Source organism: Chinchilla lanigera, unplaced genomic scaffold (genome assembly GCF_000276665.1).
Source record: "Chinchilla lanigera isolate Chin_1 unplaced genomic scaffold, ChiLan1.0 scaffold00039, whole genome shotgun sequence".
NCBI classification, from domain to species: Eukaryota; Metazoa; Chordata; class Mammalia; order Rodentia; family Chinchillidae; genus Chinchilla; species Chinchilla lanigera.
In genome coordinates, this window is record NW_004955440.1 from 232,693 (window position 1) to 249,607 (window position 16,915).

At 43.2% G+C, this 16,915-nt stretch overlaps 2 protein-coding genes across 3 annotated transcripts in view; one reads left to right on the plus strand and one right to left on the minus strand.

Moving 5' to 3' along the window:
- The window catches only part of Gpr39 (G protein-coupled receptor 39), a 188,997-nt gene extending 186,045 nt beyond the window's left edge, over window positions 1-2,952 (plus strand). The window contains exon 2 of one of the 2 annotated variants that reach the window (XM_005390735.2): window positions 2,432-2,892. In XM_005390735.2, the coding sequence (XP_005390792.1) occupies window positions 2,432-2,795 (364 nt within the window). In that variant the 3' untranslated portion in view covers window positions 2,796-2,892. Of the gene's footprint in view, window positions 1-2,431 lie in introns of both variants that reach the window. The other variant, XM_005390734.2, reaches the window with a different exon arrangement.
- A 367-nt stretch (window positions 2,953-3,319) lies between these two features.
- Lypd1 (LY6/PLAUR domain containing 1) overlaps window positions 3,320-16,915 on the minus strand; it is a 30,017-nt gene continuing 16,421 nt past the window's right edge. Inside the window, exon 4 of the mRNA XM_005390733.2 lies at window positions 3,320-3,574. Within this exon, the coding sequence (XP_005390790.1) occupies window positions 3,339-3,574 (236 nt within the window). The 3' untranslated portion in view covers window positions 3,320-3,338. The remainder of the gene's footprint in view (window positions 3,575-16,915) is intronic.

A 16,915-nucleotide genomic window follows, 5' to 3' on the forward strand; every position in this document is an offset into this window, starting at 1 on the left:
ACAAGAATTTTATCCTGGCTGAAGCTACAAAGCCACAGGTCTTGATCTGCCTCAATCTTAGCTCCTATCTGGATGCTGGGTCTTAGTTTTTACCAAACTCTGCTTCTCTTGTTAGAATGATCAAAGACCACTGAGGCCAGGCAAGTGTGCATGGGAAATTAACAGACAAATAAGGATCATGTAAGGAAGAGATCATGAGAATGAGCAACACAGGGCAGAAGTGATTTTGTAACTCCTCTCCCCTTGCTCCACAATCCCACTCCTTTCCTTGTTGCCTTTGCCTGCTGGATTTAAAAGCTATCCTGTGTTCAGCCCGTGGCAAGTACATGGCGCTTCTTTCCCTTTGTAGAGTCTGCTGTCTGAAGAACAACCTCCCACGATGTAGCATACACCTCTAAAATCATGCACTTGATTTCCATATTCTGGGAAATAGCTCCTTAGATGAAGATGGCTGTACTTGCTCTGTGAAACTCAGTGACAGAGAAGAAGAAAAACATAAAGCTTTGTGAAGACAGAGCTTGCCCGGGTATGGGAAGCTTCTAGCTCCTTCACAGCTAATGGGGTGAACCACTCCCTCAGAGCTGCATGAGATAAAACAAGGAGCAGAAACTTATGAACAGATTTGTGCTAACACAGGTGGCTAGAAGCATCCATGCTCCTCAAAGCAGTGCAAAAAAAAAAAAAGTCCCCAATTTTCCATGCAAGTCAATTTTCCATGTTTTTTTTTTTTTTTTTTTTAAATCAGGAAAATGTTGATTTTTTTTTTTTTTCTCTCTTCTCCTCCAGCAGCTATAACTAGGTGATTAGGAATATACTCCTGACTTAAGATAGTTTTTTTGCCTTTTCATCAAATCAATATGTTACTTTGCCTCTTTTATTTTTAGATTTACTGACTGTTCTCAGGGTAGCAGATTCAAAGGGAAGAAATAAGCAAATTGGCCTGTATTTCAAAGCCAGGGCTGAGGTTTGACAGGAAGAACTATTGGAAATTAACAAGGGAACAGAGCTTCCCAGGCCCTCCTGGCTGACAGCTGGGCATTATGGAGATTTGTCCTTGGGGATGCTGAGCTATTTCAGTGCCAGAGAACATGCCATGGGTCCCTCAGCCACCAGGCAAGGAGTGCTCAGGCAAGTGTGTGCAGGAAGCCAACCCAGGGTGCATGAACATGGTTTTTTCCTGGAGCATGTATTACTGAAATATTTGCCATCAATTGTAGGCAAGAATCTGTCACTGCCAACTAATATGGCCCTGTGGTTTCCTAGAAAATGAGAGGGTTTGAAAATATGAATGAATTTGCCTTATGACTCAAATTTTGGGGAGGGAGGAAGCGTTCCTGAACATGAAAATATTGTTTTAAGATATCAGCTCTCTATGTGAGAACTTAGATTCTGGGTTCTTGGCTTCCAAGAAAAAAAAGCAGATGCCCTGGAGTTGGGCTGATCGTCCTTGCTTTCTCATTGTAGATCAACTCTTATGATAACTGTGACTTCAGTTGTTTGCGGGCTACAGAACATCGTTTTCTGTCAGAAATGCAGAAACAGGGATGACCGCATAGTCAGAATGCAAGCGGTGTGGGGATGCAGACGAATGTACGTGCAGCCAGCATATGGTCCACGCACGGGGCAGTGAGCAACGTGCATCCTCAAGGGCCTGATGGTTTCCAAGATGCCAGTGCTGCGGTTTAGGGTCACAAAAGCAATGAGCATGTTCCTAGCTAAACTGGAAGTTTTCATTGTTGCTTTGGGATAAATTTTGCCCCCGCCCACAAAGGTGGAAGAGTTGATGTACCTAGGAGTGGCTGAACTAAAGCACAGGTGCTCTTGTGGATATCGGCATCGTGAATAGAGATGTGCACACCTAGCACGTGTACATCCAAAAAACGCTCTTGGTGATGCACTCTCCTTGATTTTGCTTCTTCTGAAACCAAATGCAAAGTTAGTGTTGTTAAATATGCTTCTGCATTACCAAAGGGGAAACTGCTTTCATTTGACTTAAAAATATCACCGGGTCTTCTTGATGCTGACATTCTTTAAAATACAGATACTGTTTCGCCTGATATGGCTGTACCATATGTATACATCTATTTCTTTAAAACAAAAAGACAAAACCAGATTTATGGACAACATAAAATATTTTCTGGATACACAAGCAACAGTGAAAACACTTTTTAAATTAACAGGCATCAACAGGTATAAATACACTGTCTAAAGCATTTAATGGTCTTTAACAGAGCCAACTCCCCCAAGCTTGAAACAGCGTTAAATTCTCTCTTGCTGGTGGCAAAAAAGCTGTCAAGCACAACATTGATAAATTGGTACCATTTCCTGGCCAGTAAGCACAGAACTGAGGGGCTAAATATTTCATGATTTTTTTTTGTTTATTTTTGTTCTCATGCTGGTTCTTTATCTCCCTCCCCGCTTGCCTGCTCAGGGCTTATTGTTGTGACATTAGCCGTCTGCTGGATGCCAAACCAGATTCGCAGGATCATGGCTGCAGCCCAGCCCAAGCACGACTGGACCAAGTCCTACTTCCGGGCGTACATGATCCTGCTCCCGTTCTCCGACACCTTCTTCTACCTCAGCTCGGTGGTAAACCCGCTCCTGTACAACGTGTCCTCGCTGCAGTTCCGCAGGGTGTTCTGGCAGGTGCTGCGCTGCCACCTGACGCTGCCCCACGCCAACCAGGAGAAACGCCTGCGCGCCCACCCCAGCTCCAGCACCGACAGCGCGCGCTCCGCCCGCAGCCCGCTCATCTTCTTCGCGTCCCAGCGCAATTCCTCCGCAAGGAGAACTAACAAGGTTTTCCTAAGCACTTTTCAGAGCCAGGCCGTGCCCGAATCGAAGCCCCAGCCTCCAAGTCAGGAGTCCCCACAGCCCAACTCGGAGATGAAGCCGGTCAGCTGTGCCGCAGAGAATGGTTTCCAGGAGCACGAGGTATGACAGCGAACAGAGTGGGAACTGCCCTCCAGGCCCGGCAACGGCACCCTCCGTGGCAGCCATGGATAAACGACGACCGCATCAGGGACAGGAGGAAGCTAGAGGCTTCTGAAAGGGCAGGTGCCCATGTTGGTGGCTACTGAGCCGATTCTGCCAACCTGCCCTGAACTCTGGTTTACACGGGCAGGGGTGCTGAACTGAGAGCCACTCCCTTCCTTCAAGTTCACGCAAATTATTCAGTTGGGCTGTTTTTGCAGGGAGCTCTTTCGCTATTTGCAAAGGAACAAAAACAGAACAGACTCTTCTCTACCCAGAATGAAAGGACACTCAGAATAAACTCAGGCGGGTGGAGAGCAAGGGGCAGAAGAACAAGGCAGGAGGGGCTGCCAGCTCCTTCGGCTTCAGCAGTGTGCCAAGAAGAGGGCTAATTTGAGGAGCAGGGCGGTCGTGGGGAGCGTGGGTCTGAGGGCAGAGGCAAAGCTGCCCCTTTTCTTGGGCCGCGGCCCGTTGCACAGAGGCGTGTTGCAGCAGCTGATGCACACTGAGTTCAGTTTCCCTGGGGAGCAGAAGGACTGGTACCCCGCAGAGGCGATGAGACAGGCGGCCGAGGATGCACAGGACTTGCGATACATGATCCCTGCAACACAGACCCAAAGGCGCTGCGTTAACGAGCACTGGCCAAAGGCCCTCTGTCCCTCGGAGCCCAAATGCACAGGGGTAGCTCCGCCTTACTCCTTGCACAGCCCGGGGGCTGGATGGGCCTGGGAGGTACTGCAGGTTGATTCCCTGAGCTCCTCAAAGTCAGAGCCATGGCTAAAGAGGCAGTCACCATTGTACTGTTTTTGATAAAATTTTTTCTAGAAGCTATTTTAGATGTCAATACCAGTGGGGGTAAAAAAAAGAACTAATAAAAGCAGCCTTTTTTTTTTTTTTTTAAATATATGCCAGTGTTCACACTTTGTATTACAGGCTTTTATGTTGTTTCATTTTTCCTTTGAACTGTGTCATCCTAGAAGACAGCATATGGTTTATCTAAATCTTATCTCATAAGTGACCACAGAGAGATGGCTCTCAACTATGTGTTTAGTAAATTCCAGAATTCCTTGACTCAAGACTAATTCCCCAAAGGGAATAAATCCTTACTACAGGGGTCTGACCTTTCCAGGTGGAGTTAATGAAGACGTGGCCTGGCTGACAGTGTGTCGAGCACAGCCTCCTTCTGAGGGAAAAAGCTCTGCCCTTGGGTAGAAGGTCCACATGCCAAGTTAGCAGCAAAAAGCTGGTTTTCAGTAATATGCTACACTGTCTGGGCACATAAACCTTTGAAGAAGCCTGGAGACTTTTCTTGGGGAATATATGTGTTCTGTCACCAAATTAAGGTGTCCTATGTCATCAGTTGACTTCCTAAAGTTGACATTATTCAAGTCAAATAATAGCTAAGTGAAAGACTTTCCTGGGTGCTGGACTCTATACAGATGGCCACAGCATGCTAACCTATGTCCTGCTCTGCTACAGTCTGGATCTAGCATATCTGCCACAGACACATGTAATTAAGGCTTGTGCCCCCATCATGCCACTATCAGGAGGTAGCGGAACCCTTGAGAGGCAGTGCCTTGTGGGAAGTCTTACATCAATCGGGGAGGCAGATCCTTCAAGGGGACAGTGGAACTACAGCCTCTCGCTCTGCCACATACTCTCCAACATGATGTGTGGTCTTGCCACAGGCTATGACCAGGGACTGAAACCTCCAAAACTGTTAGCCAAAATATTATTTAATTTTGGTACCAAGAATTGAACTCAGGACCTTGCACTTGCCAGGCAGGCGCTTGTGCCACTGAGCTATATCCCTGGCCCCTGTTAGCCAAAATAAACCTTTTCTTCTCCTAAATTGATTCTCTCAGGTATTTTATTACAATAATGGAAAGCTGACTACTATATACCAAGAGCAGCACAATAAATGAGGTCTCCTGATCATCCTTACTGTACAAGATCCCAAGGGCCAGTAACTGAGGATTTAAGAACTTGCAACATCACACATGTAGAAAGAGTAGCAGCTAGGATTTGAACCTAGCATTTTGCTATCATCTGTAATACTGTGTAGTAATGGACAACAAATTAACACTGAAAATGATAAGAGTTTGTAGGGTGGTTCCACTCTGAAGATCATTTTTGGTGTGTATTGCTATTTTATATCAAAGAATCACATCTTTTGACCAATGATTAATACTGGTGGACTTTGAAATGCATAGTGTCAGCCAGTGTGCTTTTCTGTGCAACTTAAGGATATAAAACATGGACCTCAGTAGCCAAGGTCCTCTACCCCTAGTTCCTTGCAGATGTTTGGGCAGGTGTGGCTTGGGTTCAGAGTGCCTCTTCCATGAGAACTGCTGCTTTGGGTACATAGAAAGTGACAAATCAGACTGCCAAAAACTACAAGTGGGAAGTAAAAAGTACTTTAGATTTGCCTTAAAACATGCAATTTTATGTCATTTTTCTCTAAAACTGCATGTTTGGAAGGATTGATTTTTTTCTAGCACTGTTAGAAAATCCTGGAAGGGTGCTGCTCTAGTAATATAAAGCCCATGCACAAAGGATGCATGTCTGTGTATGTGTGGGAGGCACTGTTTGATTTCTAAGGAATATGGTTCGGGTAATCACTACATTTTCTACCCACTGCCCCTTTTGGAAATCACGTTTTACTATCTTTTTAGTCCTAATTTCAAAGCATTAATGCCATTTGCCACTTCAATTCAAATGAACTTTCTTCCTTTAAGTGAATTTTACGAAGGTAGGAGGTGCTGTACTAACGGCTGGGGAAAGCTGAGATTAAGAAGGGCTTTAAAAGCAAAGGCATTTCACCCACACTCTTGATTGCAATTACACTGGAGATGCGCTATCCTCTGAGAGATGTGGGATGGGGCTGCGTAGGGAGGCTGGGGTAGAAAGGCTGATTATTTGGAATCTTCAAAGAAGGGGAAACGAGCTGCCTCTCCAAAGACCTCAGATAAAGAAGAGCATTCACGGTCCATCTTCAGCAGGCAGCTGGGGAGGAGGAAGTAGTTGAGGACAAACAGGAGAGGTCCTGGAGAATAGTAAGGATCCCCCTGGAAGGAATATGCACTTGGATACTGCACAAAAGCTTAAACAAAATGGCCTTAGGCAAGAGGAAGTCACAGTAGCTTGTGATGGTGGCAATGGTGCAGAAAACCACTGCAAGGAATCTGAAGCAGAAAGAGTGGAGGTGGCTGGAATGAATCCAGTTGAAAGGGAGTAAGTTGCTAAGTGGGATGAGTAGGATGAGAGTTCAGATCTATGATCAGTTCCACTGCTCACATGTGTATCATGATAAATTCCAAGTGAGGCTAAGATTTACATGTTGAGAAGACAAAGAAAATCATAAAAGTACTAAAATATACTCTAGAATCTTAAGCAATTTCTTTTATCGTATATAAGAGTAGTGAAGGTTCTAGGTTATTCTATGATACAACCTCAGAAGCCAATATAGAAAAGATTGACAAATTCAAATGCAATTATATACATATATAATATACATAATGTATATATATTTATATTGTATATATTTTATATTCATTATAGTATATATATATTTGTATATATATAAATTTTATATCTATCTATATATGTCTCCATAAAGGAAAGTATAATTCCCATAAAGGAAAGTAAAAGACCAATAAATATTGAGGAAAATAACTCAAATAACAAGTCAGTCTTCCTAATATGTCAAAAGTGTTGTAGCAATCAGCAAGTAATAACTTATAATAAGTCAGTAAATTATAAGCCATCCAAAAAATAGAGAAAGTAGATAGTTCACAGGTAGGGACACAGGAAGAGCTTGGAAATACATGAAAAGATACCCACCCTCACTCATAAAGAGATGTGCAAATTAAAACTACATCGAAATACCATTCTTATTACTTGGGCAAAGATCAAAAAGCTTATTAGCACCATGTCTGTGGGTCTTGGACACAGGCCCTTTCTCACACTGTTGGTTAAGAAGGTAAACAGGTGTAAATTCCCTGAAGATGATGTGGAAATAGCTACCAGCATTAGGACTAGCAGTCCCGCTTTGATGAATTTATCCCACAGACATTCCCACAAAAGCAAAATGTCCATAGACAAGGTTATTCATCAAAGAGTGGTTTTAGTAGGAGAAAAACAGGTGATGACTCTGTCATTAGGGGCCTGGTAAATACTTCATGTCTTATCCACACAGGGGTGTCACACACCTTGGAAAGGAGGATGATTAAATTCTAAGAATCTTTTGTTCAAAAAACAAAATGCAGCTGGACAGATCCTTTCCTTCCTTTTAAAAAAATGAATTCATGCTCTTACTATGTTCTAAATAGTTTTAGGAGCTTTATAAATGCTACCATTTAGTCATTTAGTAACTCTTGAACAGTAATCTCCATTTTGCAGATGGAGAAACAGGCAGATAGCAGTTGAGAAATTTCCTTAGAGGATGTGCAGATAATGTGATAGAGCCGAGATCCAAACCAAGAAAACTTGGCTTTAGAACTTCTTAACCGTTCCACTGCACTCCCACTACACTAGAATTTGTATCCACCGGGGGAAAAGGTGGTATCTGTACACATACATTTCACGGGGGCACGGAGTATTTCAAGAAGAATACACCACAAAGGGATCATACTGGCTGTCTTGGAGATGTACTAGGTGGTCACTGAATAGGGGTGGGAAAAAAAACCTGTAGGGTTGTTCTCTACCATTTGAAGTTAGGAGCCTGAAAGTACCTTTCTAAAAAGGACCTTTAAAATAACACCCCCAGTGAATCGTTTTATTGAATGGCTTCTCTTTCCCACAGTAGCACAGGGTCCTTCCTTGCTACATCTATCAGAGGCTCTTGGGAATGAACACATTGAGTCACACAAGGTACCCAAAGCCCAAGTCACAGGGCAAGGGGACTTGTATCTCAGCACCCATGACCTCAAGTCTTGGCCTGAGTGTGGAAGCACTTTGAGCAAAACCAGGATGGGCCTTCTCAGATTACTGGTAGATGGGTACATTAGCAGGAGATCAGAAGGATCTATAATATACATATGAACTTCTGTGTGGTACTGAGGATCACACCTAGGGTTTGTGCATGCTAAATACAAGCTCTGCCACTGAGCTAAAGAAACCCCCAGCCCTATAATAACTTAAAATGTGCAAATCTAATAGATCCGTTCCTTAGCATTTACCCTGCAAAACAAAACACACTTTCACATCCCTAACTGGAAAAAAGCACGTTTATACTAGGGGATGTTAAACAGCAGTTAAAAAGAAATTGCAGAACCCTATCCTAATCAGAAGGTTCTCAGTGAGTGGAACAATGAAGCTCCAGAATTACATGTTGTGAGGAAAACACAAAGCAATACAACACATGTTGTGGCAGTGTTTACAGGATATTTGTGTACACATTGGAGTATGAAAGCTTGTTTCTAAGTAAAATCAGAGCAAGAGGTCCAGAAAGCTATATAATAAATCCCCTTTAGGGGATGGGTGGTAGTCAGGAACCACTTTTGATCGGGGTATCAATGTTTTGCAATGGGAAAATATATTCATAGGGAGACTGTGTCTATAAATTGCAAATTAATAGAACTGACAAAGCCAAGTGAGCTGTTTCAACTGTAATCTCAAACCTGGTGTACACAGAAGGGCACTAGGGTGCAGATGGGTCCACATCATGCTGGCCAGAGTGTGTGCAGTCTCATAGGGCCTCTCTGCAACATCAGACAGTACTGGCCAAGCGTGCTATGGTTAGGCATGACTTCAATAGCTAAGTGAACAGGAAGTGATTTTATGGCTGTAGTGGCCATAGGTGGGGTTTCCTAAACATTTATGGCTCCCTAGGGGTCCTAGCCACCCACCACTGCCAGGTTAGGGCAGGAGAAGATAATGACTGAGAAGTGAGGTTCCCCAAATAGCTGAGAGATCTTTCTACCACCCCCGCCCTGCAGTCTTTTTCTGAATCCCTTCTAATACATGTTTTACTAATCTATCTTTATGAAGAGAATGTAAACCCCGACAATGAGAACGGTGCCTGGCATATTATCACTGAATAGTATTTATCAGATGAATAAATGAGTGAATGAAAGCATGGGGAGAAAACCAGAAAATGGATGGATTTGAAGGGGGACCTGGAGGTCTCACGACAGTGGGTACTTTTCTGACAAATTCTAACCAGAATTTTATTCCTGGCCTGCTATGGCTTGTATGTCTCTGTCTGAAAGTCTCATGCACTCATGGATGGGACTTTTCAGAGGTGGCTGGATCCAGAGTGTGTGAATGTGGATTAAGGGTGTGACTGACTTAGCATTAAGGGTTTAGCATGATTCTAGATGTGGATAATGGGAAGCCCCACTGTGGGTGTGGGTGGCACCACCCAAAAGGCTCATAGCCTGGATAGGATAAAAGAGAAAGGAAGGTGCACTGCTTGCTGCCTCCTACCTGCTCTGCCAAGAGAACGCATGCTGGTTCTCCTCTGAGATGCCCCTCTGCCATGCTGCCCTGCCTCGGAGCCAGCCTGAAACCTCACCAAACTGTGCGCCAAATAAACCTTTCCTGCTCTACTTGTGGGTGTTGCATATTGTGTCCCCACAAGGAAAAAAGGAACCAAGATGTGGCCAGGGAGCCCTGAGTAGCCAAGGTTACATAAAGGTAAAACAAACCTCCAGGTCTTGGTTCACACAGGGCAGAGCTGTGAGAGACCCTGATCCTGGTTAGAGGGTTCAGACCCAGAGCCGGCAGACTGCTAGCTGATGAAGGGCTGCCCCTCAAATGCAGCGGGGCTAATCCCAGCTTGGACCTGCACCCACTGCCTCTGCTGCAGGGGCGTGGAGATGTGTCCTATCAATGCCATGTCATCTCGCAGCTCTGATCTACAGACCGGAAGTTAGTTCCTGAAGCATACTACCCGCTATCACCAAATTAATCAAGACACCTCACATATAAGACTTTAATCCTTTTTAAGTCTTGAGAGAGATGATGGCCTCCTGGGGGCTCTTGGATTTAGATGGGTGCTTTAAAATTACCACAAATGGTTCTCCCCGAGGAAGTCATTCCTATTAATCTGTCTTATTTAAGCTGTGACTGAGGGGCACACCAAGGAATGAAGGCAAGGGTAAATAAAGCTGAGGTTATTTCCAGAGAGTTCATTTCACTGTAGCAATTATACCTTTTCTCTGGGACCCATGAAATTAGTCTGTAGAGGAATTTATGCTCCAAGGAGTTAGAATAAAGACAGAAAAAGGGACTTGGTCCTCTGTTCCCTACAAACTAGAATTAAATATATTTACATTGAAATTTGTCCAAGTAGATGGCATATATTTCTATACCACTTTATGACAACACCCCACCCTGCTTTAAAGATGTCAGAAATGGTCCAATTTACATGCACTAGTATGTGTAAGGTATTTGGAAACCGCTTGGCCAAAGTAGGTGTTTGATGCCGCTGTAATAATTATCGGTCCACGAGGCATTTTCTGACTTATACCTTTAATGCACATAAGTATCTACTTGTTGCATTTGCACCTGGTGCATCATTCAGAACAGACACTGACTTCCATAAACACAAATAACTGCTCGACATTTAAACATAGTGGATCTGCTTTTCCCTTAGTTTTACACACTCTATATCTGATTCTCTTGAACTAAATTTGAGCCATATCTCAAATGGATTAATTTTGCATTCAGGGAAAGAAAAACCGAAGGCAAACCAGGGCATAGTGGAGAAAGAGGCAGGAAGAAGTTTTAGACATTGATGTGGATGCTCTATGGCCTGTCTCCTCCTTTGTACTGTACCAGCCTCTCTGTCTGGCTTGCTTTATAGAGTTGAATTATTGATTACAGAGGGTGGAGGAGTGAAGAAGAAAAATGGTGTTTTCTCTTTGAGTCCAGTTCTTTTTGGCTGCTTCTAAAAACGTGGGATCACCACAGCCTGAATAAAAGGCAGCTACAGCAACCCTGCTGGAAGTGAGTCCAGCCCAAGCGTGTCCTCAGCCTTGGAATTCCACACTGGTGAGAGCCGGATCCCGGTTCCTGGGCGGGCATTCTGGTCCAGAAACCTGACGGGTGACCTGGTGGGCAGCAGACTAAAATAAAACTCCTTTCATGTACTGAATATCTGATGTGGTGCTGTCACTTTGGCTGAGAACTTCCTTCCTCAAAGGTACTTCATTAGGGAGCCAGCAAGAAGGTGCACCCACTCCCCAGGGAGGAGCAGAGTTAGAACTCAACCAGGTGAGATGTGCAGAGGCCCAGAAGCATCCACAGGTGGTCTAAACTTCTAACTTACTGCTTCGAGGCAGAAGAGAGCACATGCTGACTATAAATGCAAATTTTAATGTATCCAAGGAGAAGCCTTTTCAACAGTGGCAAAGATTTCACTCTTCATTTCAACCTGGCTCCCACTCTACAGCAGGGAGGGGGTTTGCGGGGAAGCCTCCAACACTGGAGGAGCTGCGGCCACGAAGAGTGAGAGGTGAGGCAATTCCTTCTTCATTATCTTCCAGGCTTGCTCTTCACATCTACTTCCTTTCTAACCTGAAGTCACCACGGACCTCTATGGGTCTCCCTGGAGGGGCTCCCCAGGGTGCCTGCCCTTCAAGGATTTCAGCTATCGGGGGCATGCATGCTCATCACAGCCATGTACCTCACAGGTGAGGCAGCCAGGAAAGGACTCAGGGCCATTCCGGCAGGTAATCAGGCCCGTGCTAATCTGGCCATTGCTGACTCACTCAGTTCCTTCCCTTTAGTCCCTTAATATCCCATTGGAATATTAAAGCATACTGTGCACAGTCAGTATTCCAGGAGTTGGTTCACTTTTCTGTGAAGGGCTAGATAATAAAACTTTTTGGCCTTTGATTACAAAGAAGTAGGTTCTATTCATCTGCTGGGGCTGCCATAGCACCCTATGACAGTCTCTGCCTTAAACAACAGAAATTTATGTTCTGTCAGTTCTGGAGGCCAAAGGTTCAAGATCAAGTTGCTGAAAATTCAATTCTTGGTGAAGCACCTTTTCCTGGTTCAAAGATAGCCTTCCTGGCTTATGGAGAGCTGCCTTCTCTGCCTTCCCTCAGCTTTCTTCTCTATGCAGAAGAAAATAGAGCACACTGGTATCTCACTCTTCTTTAAGGACACTAATCCCACTAGACCAAGGGCCTGATGACCTCATGTAACCCTAATTACCTCCTAAGGGCCCCGCTTCCAAGTATCATAACATGGAGGCTCAGGGCTACAACATACTCACTTTGGGAGGACACAGTTCAGTCCATTACACAGGTAGTGGGCCAGGTTTAACCTGGGGGCCCTAGTTTGCTGACCTCTCTTTTATCAAAACCTATCACTTTGCATTATAAAATGTATTCCTTCCGCTCAATCTTTCTTCTGCACTTGTGTGAGAGAATCCACTAATACTCTGGAGCATGTGCCAGACAAATATTTAAATGGGTCTCTATGGTTTCTACATAGGTCTACTTAAAGGCAACTCTTTCAGAGGCTATTTCTAGTTTTATAGGATTTCTAGAATCATCTCAATGTTTTAAATGGTTTTCTCATTGAACTGTTTCTGCAAAAAGTCTATGCTTCATAGCAGGCCCAGCCCCTGCAGCTGGAATACACAGGAGAGGACAGCAGTGGCCGCAGGGAGAAAAGGGAAAGAAACGCAAAATTTAAGCCACTGCCTGAAGGCTGTTTCTAGCACAAGAGTGCAAGTCTGTTGAGTAAAACTGCCATTTCAGCGTTCTAAGGTGCTCCTCTGCTTAGAGTGAAAACCTGCAGCAAACGCAGAGCAGCGCCTCTTCCTGAGAGCCTGTATCACTGCAGCTGTCCTCTCCACTTTGAGAGCTATCTCTTCGATGTCATGTTCTGATACTTTCTCTTTAATTTGCTTGATACTGGAGCTTGAACTCAAGGCCCTCACACTGTGCTATATCCCAGCCTTTTTTAAGGTTTTGAGACAGGGTCTTGCTAAGTTGCTCAATATGGGCTTGAACTTCCAATTCTCCTGCCTCGGTTTCCAGAGTGCTGAGATGACAGGCATGCACCCCTACACCTGGCTCCAGTCCTTCCTTCAGTCTCCAATGAGGGCAGGAAGCCGCCTGGTTTTGGTAAGAAGTCTCTGACTCTAAAATGTAGCACATCTGGTTTTGTGGAATGTCATCATTTTACCCACACTGAACTGGACCCAGAATGCCAGGGCTCTCTTTCTCTCCTGCTTTTCAGAACCAGAGAATTCTTTCAGTGTACAACATGAAAAATTGATGTGGTAACTTTCTCACCCCTCTGGGCTTGGCTGAAATTTTCTAGATGTTCTTTTGGGAATTTTATAGTTTTCTAAATCTTCTTAAAAATATCAGACTTAAGCATGGATGGAAAAAAATTAATGAGTTTGTTTCTTGTAGAAAACTACTTTTCAGTGAATTTATATTGCCAAAAAAATAACCTCAGAGTCAAAATAGCCATTTCCCTTGCTAAGAAGGTATTTGGTAAGCAGCGGGGGCTACTGTTCAGTTGTTTCTTTGGGGCTCTATTTCTTGATCTGGCAAAATGACTGCATAGTCTCAAAAATCACATTCATAGTCCTGGCAAACCCAAGGGCGATGACATCTCTCATAAGGTAAACAGTGGAAGTTTCCATAATAAGCTGAAATTGTTTCTATTTTTATCGGTGAGAACAACCTGGGAAGTACTAGTGACATTGTTAGATTGTAAAGAAATACTGGGCTAACTGCTGGAAGAGCAGATCTGCCATTAACTTCTCAAGTTTTATAGCATTCAGAAAGGGTCTACAGAAAGGATTTGAGCATTGTTGGTCAACTGAGAAATGCAAAGTAAAGCAACCCTGAAATTTCATCCCCCTACAGAAAGAATGGCTATTCTCAAGAAATCAACCAAAAACATGCTAGAGAGGCTGGGAGCCTTCGGGGTGGTGAGCAAGCCTTCCTTATCCATTGCTGGTGGGAGTATGAACTGGTACAACCACTATGGAAATCAATATGGAGAGTTCTTAAAAACCTAAATTTAAGGTTCCATTTGACCCAGCTATTCCCACTCTAGGTATATTCCCAAAAGAATTAAAGTCATTACACCATGGAGATACATGCATATTCATGTTTATAGCAGCACAGTTTATAACAGTTAGATCTTGGAAACAGCACCTATGCCCATCATAAGATGAGTGATAAAGAAAATGTGGTATTTATACATAGTAGAGTGCTACTCTGCCATGAAGAAAGATAAACTTGAGTATTTTTAGGTGAATGCATACACTTCGAGACCATAATCTCAAGTGAAATAAATCAGATACAAAAGTTTAAATATCACATTGTTTCTCTTGTGTGAGAAAGCTGAAGTATAAAGAAGGAGCAAAATAGAAAATAGATATTAGTAAATAGGAAGAGCTTTATAGAATGAGAAGAATGAAAGATGGTGGGAGATGGGAGTGAAGGAAGGGAAAAGGGATTTAGAGAAAAACAGAGTTGAAGGGAAAAACAGGAAAAAGAACTCTTGCAAAGAGGAAGGGAAGAAGGTTTTGGGGCAGGGGAGGAGAAGGGGACAAAAAAGAGAATTCACATGTGTTATTCAGGGCCGGGGACATAGCTCAGCGGCACAACACCTGCCCGGCAAATGCAAGGTCCTGAGTTTGATTCCTAGTACCCTCCCCACTAACATGTATTATGTACATGTACAAACTCCTCATGATGAATGTGATCACTATGTACTACAAGCATGTACTAATGACAAAGTTTCTGAAAATAAAAGTACTACAGTTTCCAGATAGATTTTAATGGATAATTTAAAGGAAGAAAGAAGAAGGAAAGAGATGATAATATTTGTCCATTTAAAAGTTCATGTCCCCTAAGCATACTATAAGCAAAAAATGCTTAATGCAAGCAAATCCCAGTAAAATATTTTAAATATATAAAAAAGGGAGTTGGGGAAACTGAAGCAAATTGTGTCCACATGCATTTTACTTCTGAAATACCTCCTAGCCCAACAAACCTGGACTAGCATTCTGTCTGGGCTGCTTCACGCACCAAACTTCACTAATCTTTAATTTGCCCTTTTAAGAAAGTGAAAAAACTGTGCTTAAAGTACTAAAGATTAGGATTAAGGGGACGGTGTTTCAAAAGTACCTCTGATTGCGCTGATCAGTAGCATGGGACTAAGAAACATCAGCTTCTTTGACTTCAGGTTTGTTTTTTAATTAAAAAGAGAGAGCTACTGGGGAGAAATGATAGAGGGCTGAGGCGGCAAAAGTAAGATGAAGGGGAGTATCTTGTGCGAAAAAGTAAGGAAATGTTTAAAAGAAGATGGGGCATGTTGAATGTCATAGTCAAACTCACAGTGGGCAAAAAGGGAGCAATTTAAGCAAAATAAATAACAACAGTATTAGATTATAACCTATAGAATGAAGTGAATGTCTATGAACCCATACTGATATACAGCATTCAATAAATAAATAATTGGAGCACAGGTAATGGCTCTCCCTCACCAAAGGTTTCTAGTAACTGCAGAAGGAATAAGGAAAAGGAAATTAAGATTAGAACACTAACCACTGATACTGAAATTACCGGGCAGAATTCAAAGAGAGAGAGATAAGTCCATGATTTAAAACTCTCTCATTATTAATTCAAAGGAACAAAACAGTAACTTTACAGTGGAGAAACCAGCACACACCATGGAGTCATCAGAGCTAGCATCACCTACAGTAAGACGCTGGCTGCAGGCACCCCTCCATATGATTCACTGAAAAAGGACCTCACTACTGAGTATCCTTGCCAGAAACGCAAAACTTCAATCTGATCACGATGCAGCATCGGGCAATCCCAAGCCCAGGGGCAGTACCCAAAGGAACCAAAAAGGTAAATAAGCTCCAAAATGTATCATAGATGTTGTGAAATGGGAAGGAAATGTTCAAATGGAAAGGGGAGCAAAGGAGGAGGGAGGGGGAAAGGAAGGGAAAGGTGAAAAAAAGTGAAAAAAGGAAAAGGTGGAAACAAAGCTGTTGTAAATAAGGAGGGGAAGAGGGGCTGAAGGGCGGGTAGGGGAATGGGGAAAAAAATCAAGTTGTATCATGTACAGGTACAAATTCCCCATGATGAATGTGATCATTATGCATACCTAGAATGTACCAATAAAAATCATTTTCTTGCGGGGGGGCACAAAAAAAAAAATACCTGACTAGTCCTTTCCATATGGCAAGATCAGGAAAGCACAAAGACCTGTTAGAGATTAGAGGAGGAGGAGGATAAAATGTAATGTGAGATCTTAGAAAGAAAAGGAAAAACCTGAGAAACCCTAATATAAAAAGGTCTCATTTATTAGTAATGTGCTAACATTAAGTTCTTAGTTTTGACCATGTGAACCAGTGTTAGGTAAATTATTCACTTAGTGGAAGCCAAGTGAAGGTATAGAGAAAGTACACTATTATTTTTTCAACGTTTCTAGTGTTCTCAAATTACTTCCAAATAAAGTTTTATAAAAAGTCATTGGTGTGCAGGTAGGGGATATAGCTCAGTGGCACAAGCGCTGGCCTGGCAAGTGCAAGGTCCTGAGTTCGATTCCTGATACAAAAAAAAAAAAAGTCATTGGTGTGGGTGAGGGCCACGTCTATATACTCTCGTTGTCTTAAACATAACCTAACAAGTGCTTCTACCAAACGTGCTTTGCAGCTTCTTGTGCTAATGAATAACACAGTGTGTGTGAGGGTAACATAGCCCTAAATGTCCATGCTATTTAACTACTTGGCATTTTCTAAAAAGGACTTTGGGACTCTAAAATAACTAGCATTGCATCTGAGGGAGGATGACTGGGGAAATGTTTCTCCCTCATCTCTGTTTCCTTTCACAGGAGGGGAACTTGATGAGTGTAGCTCATGGCCTCTGTCCACCTCCCCTCATTTCAAGGGTAGGTGGAGTAAGATCGTGTGTGTGTGTGTGTGTGTGTGTGTGTGTGTGTG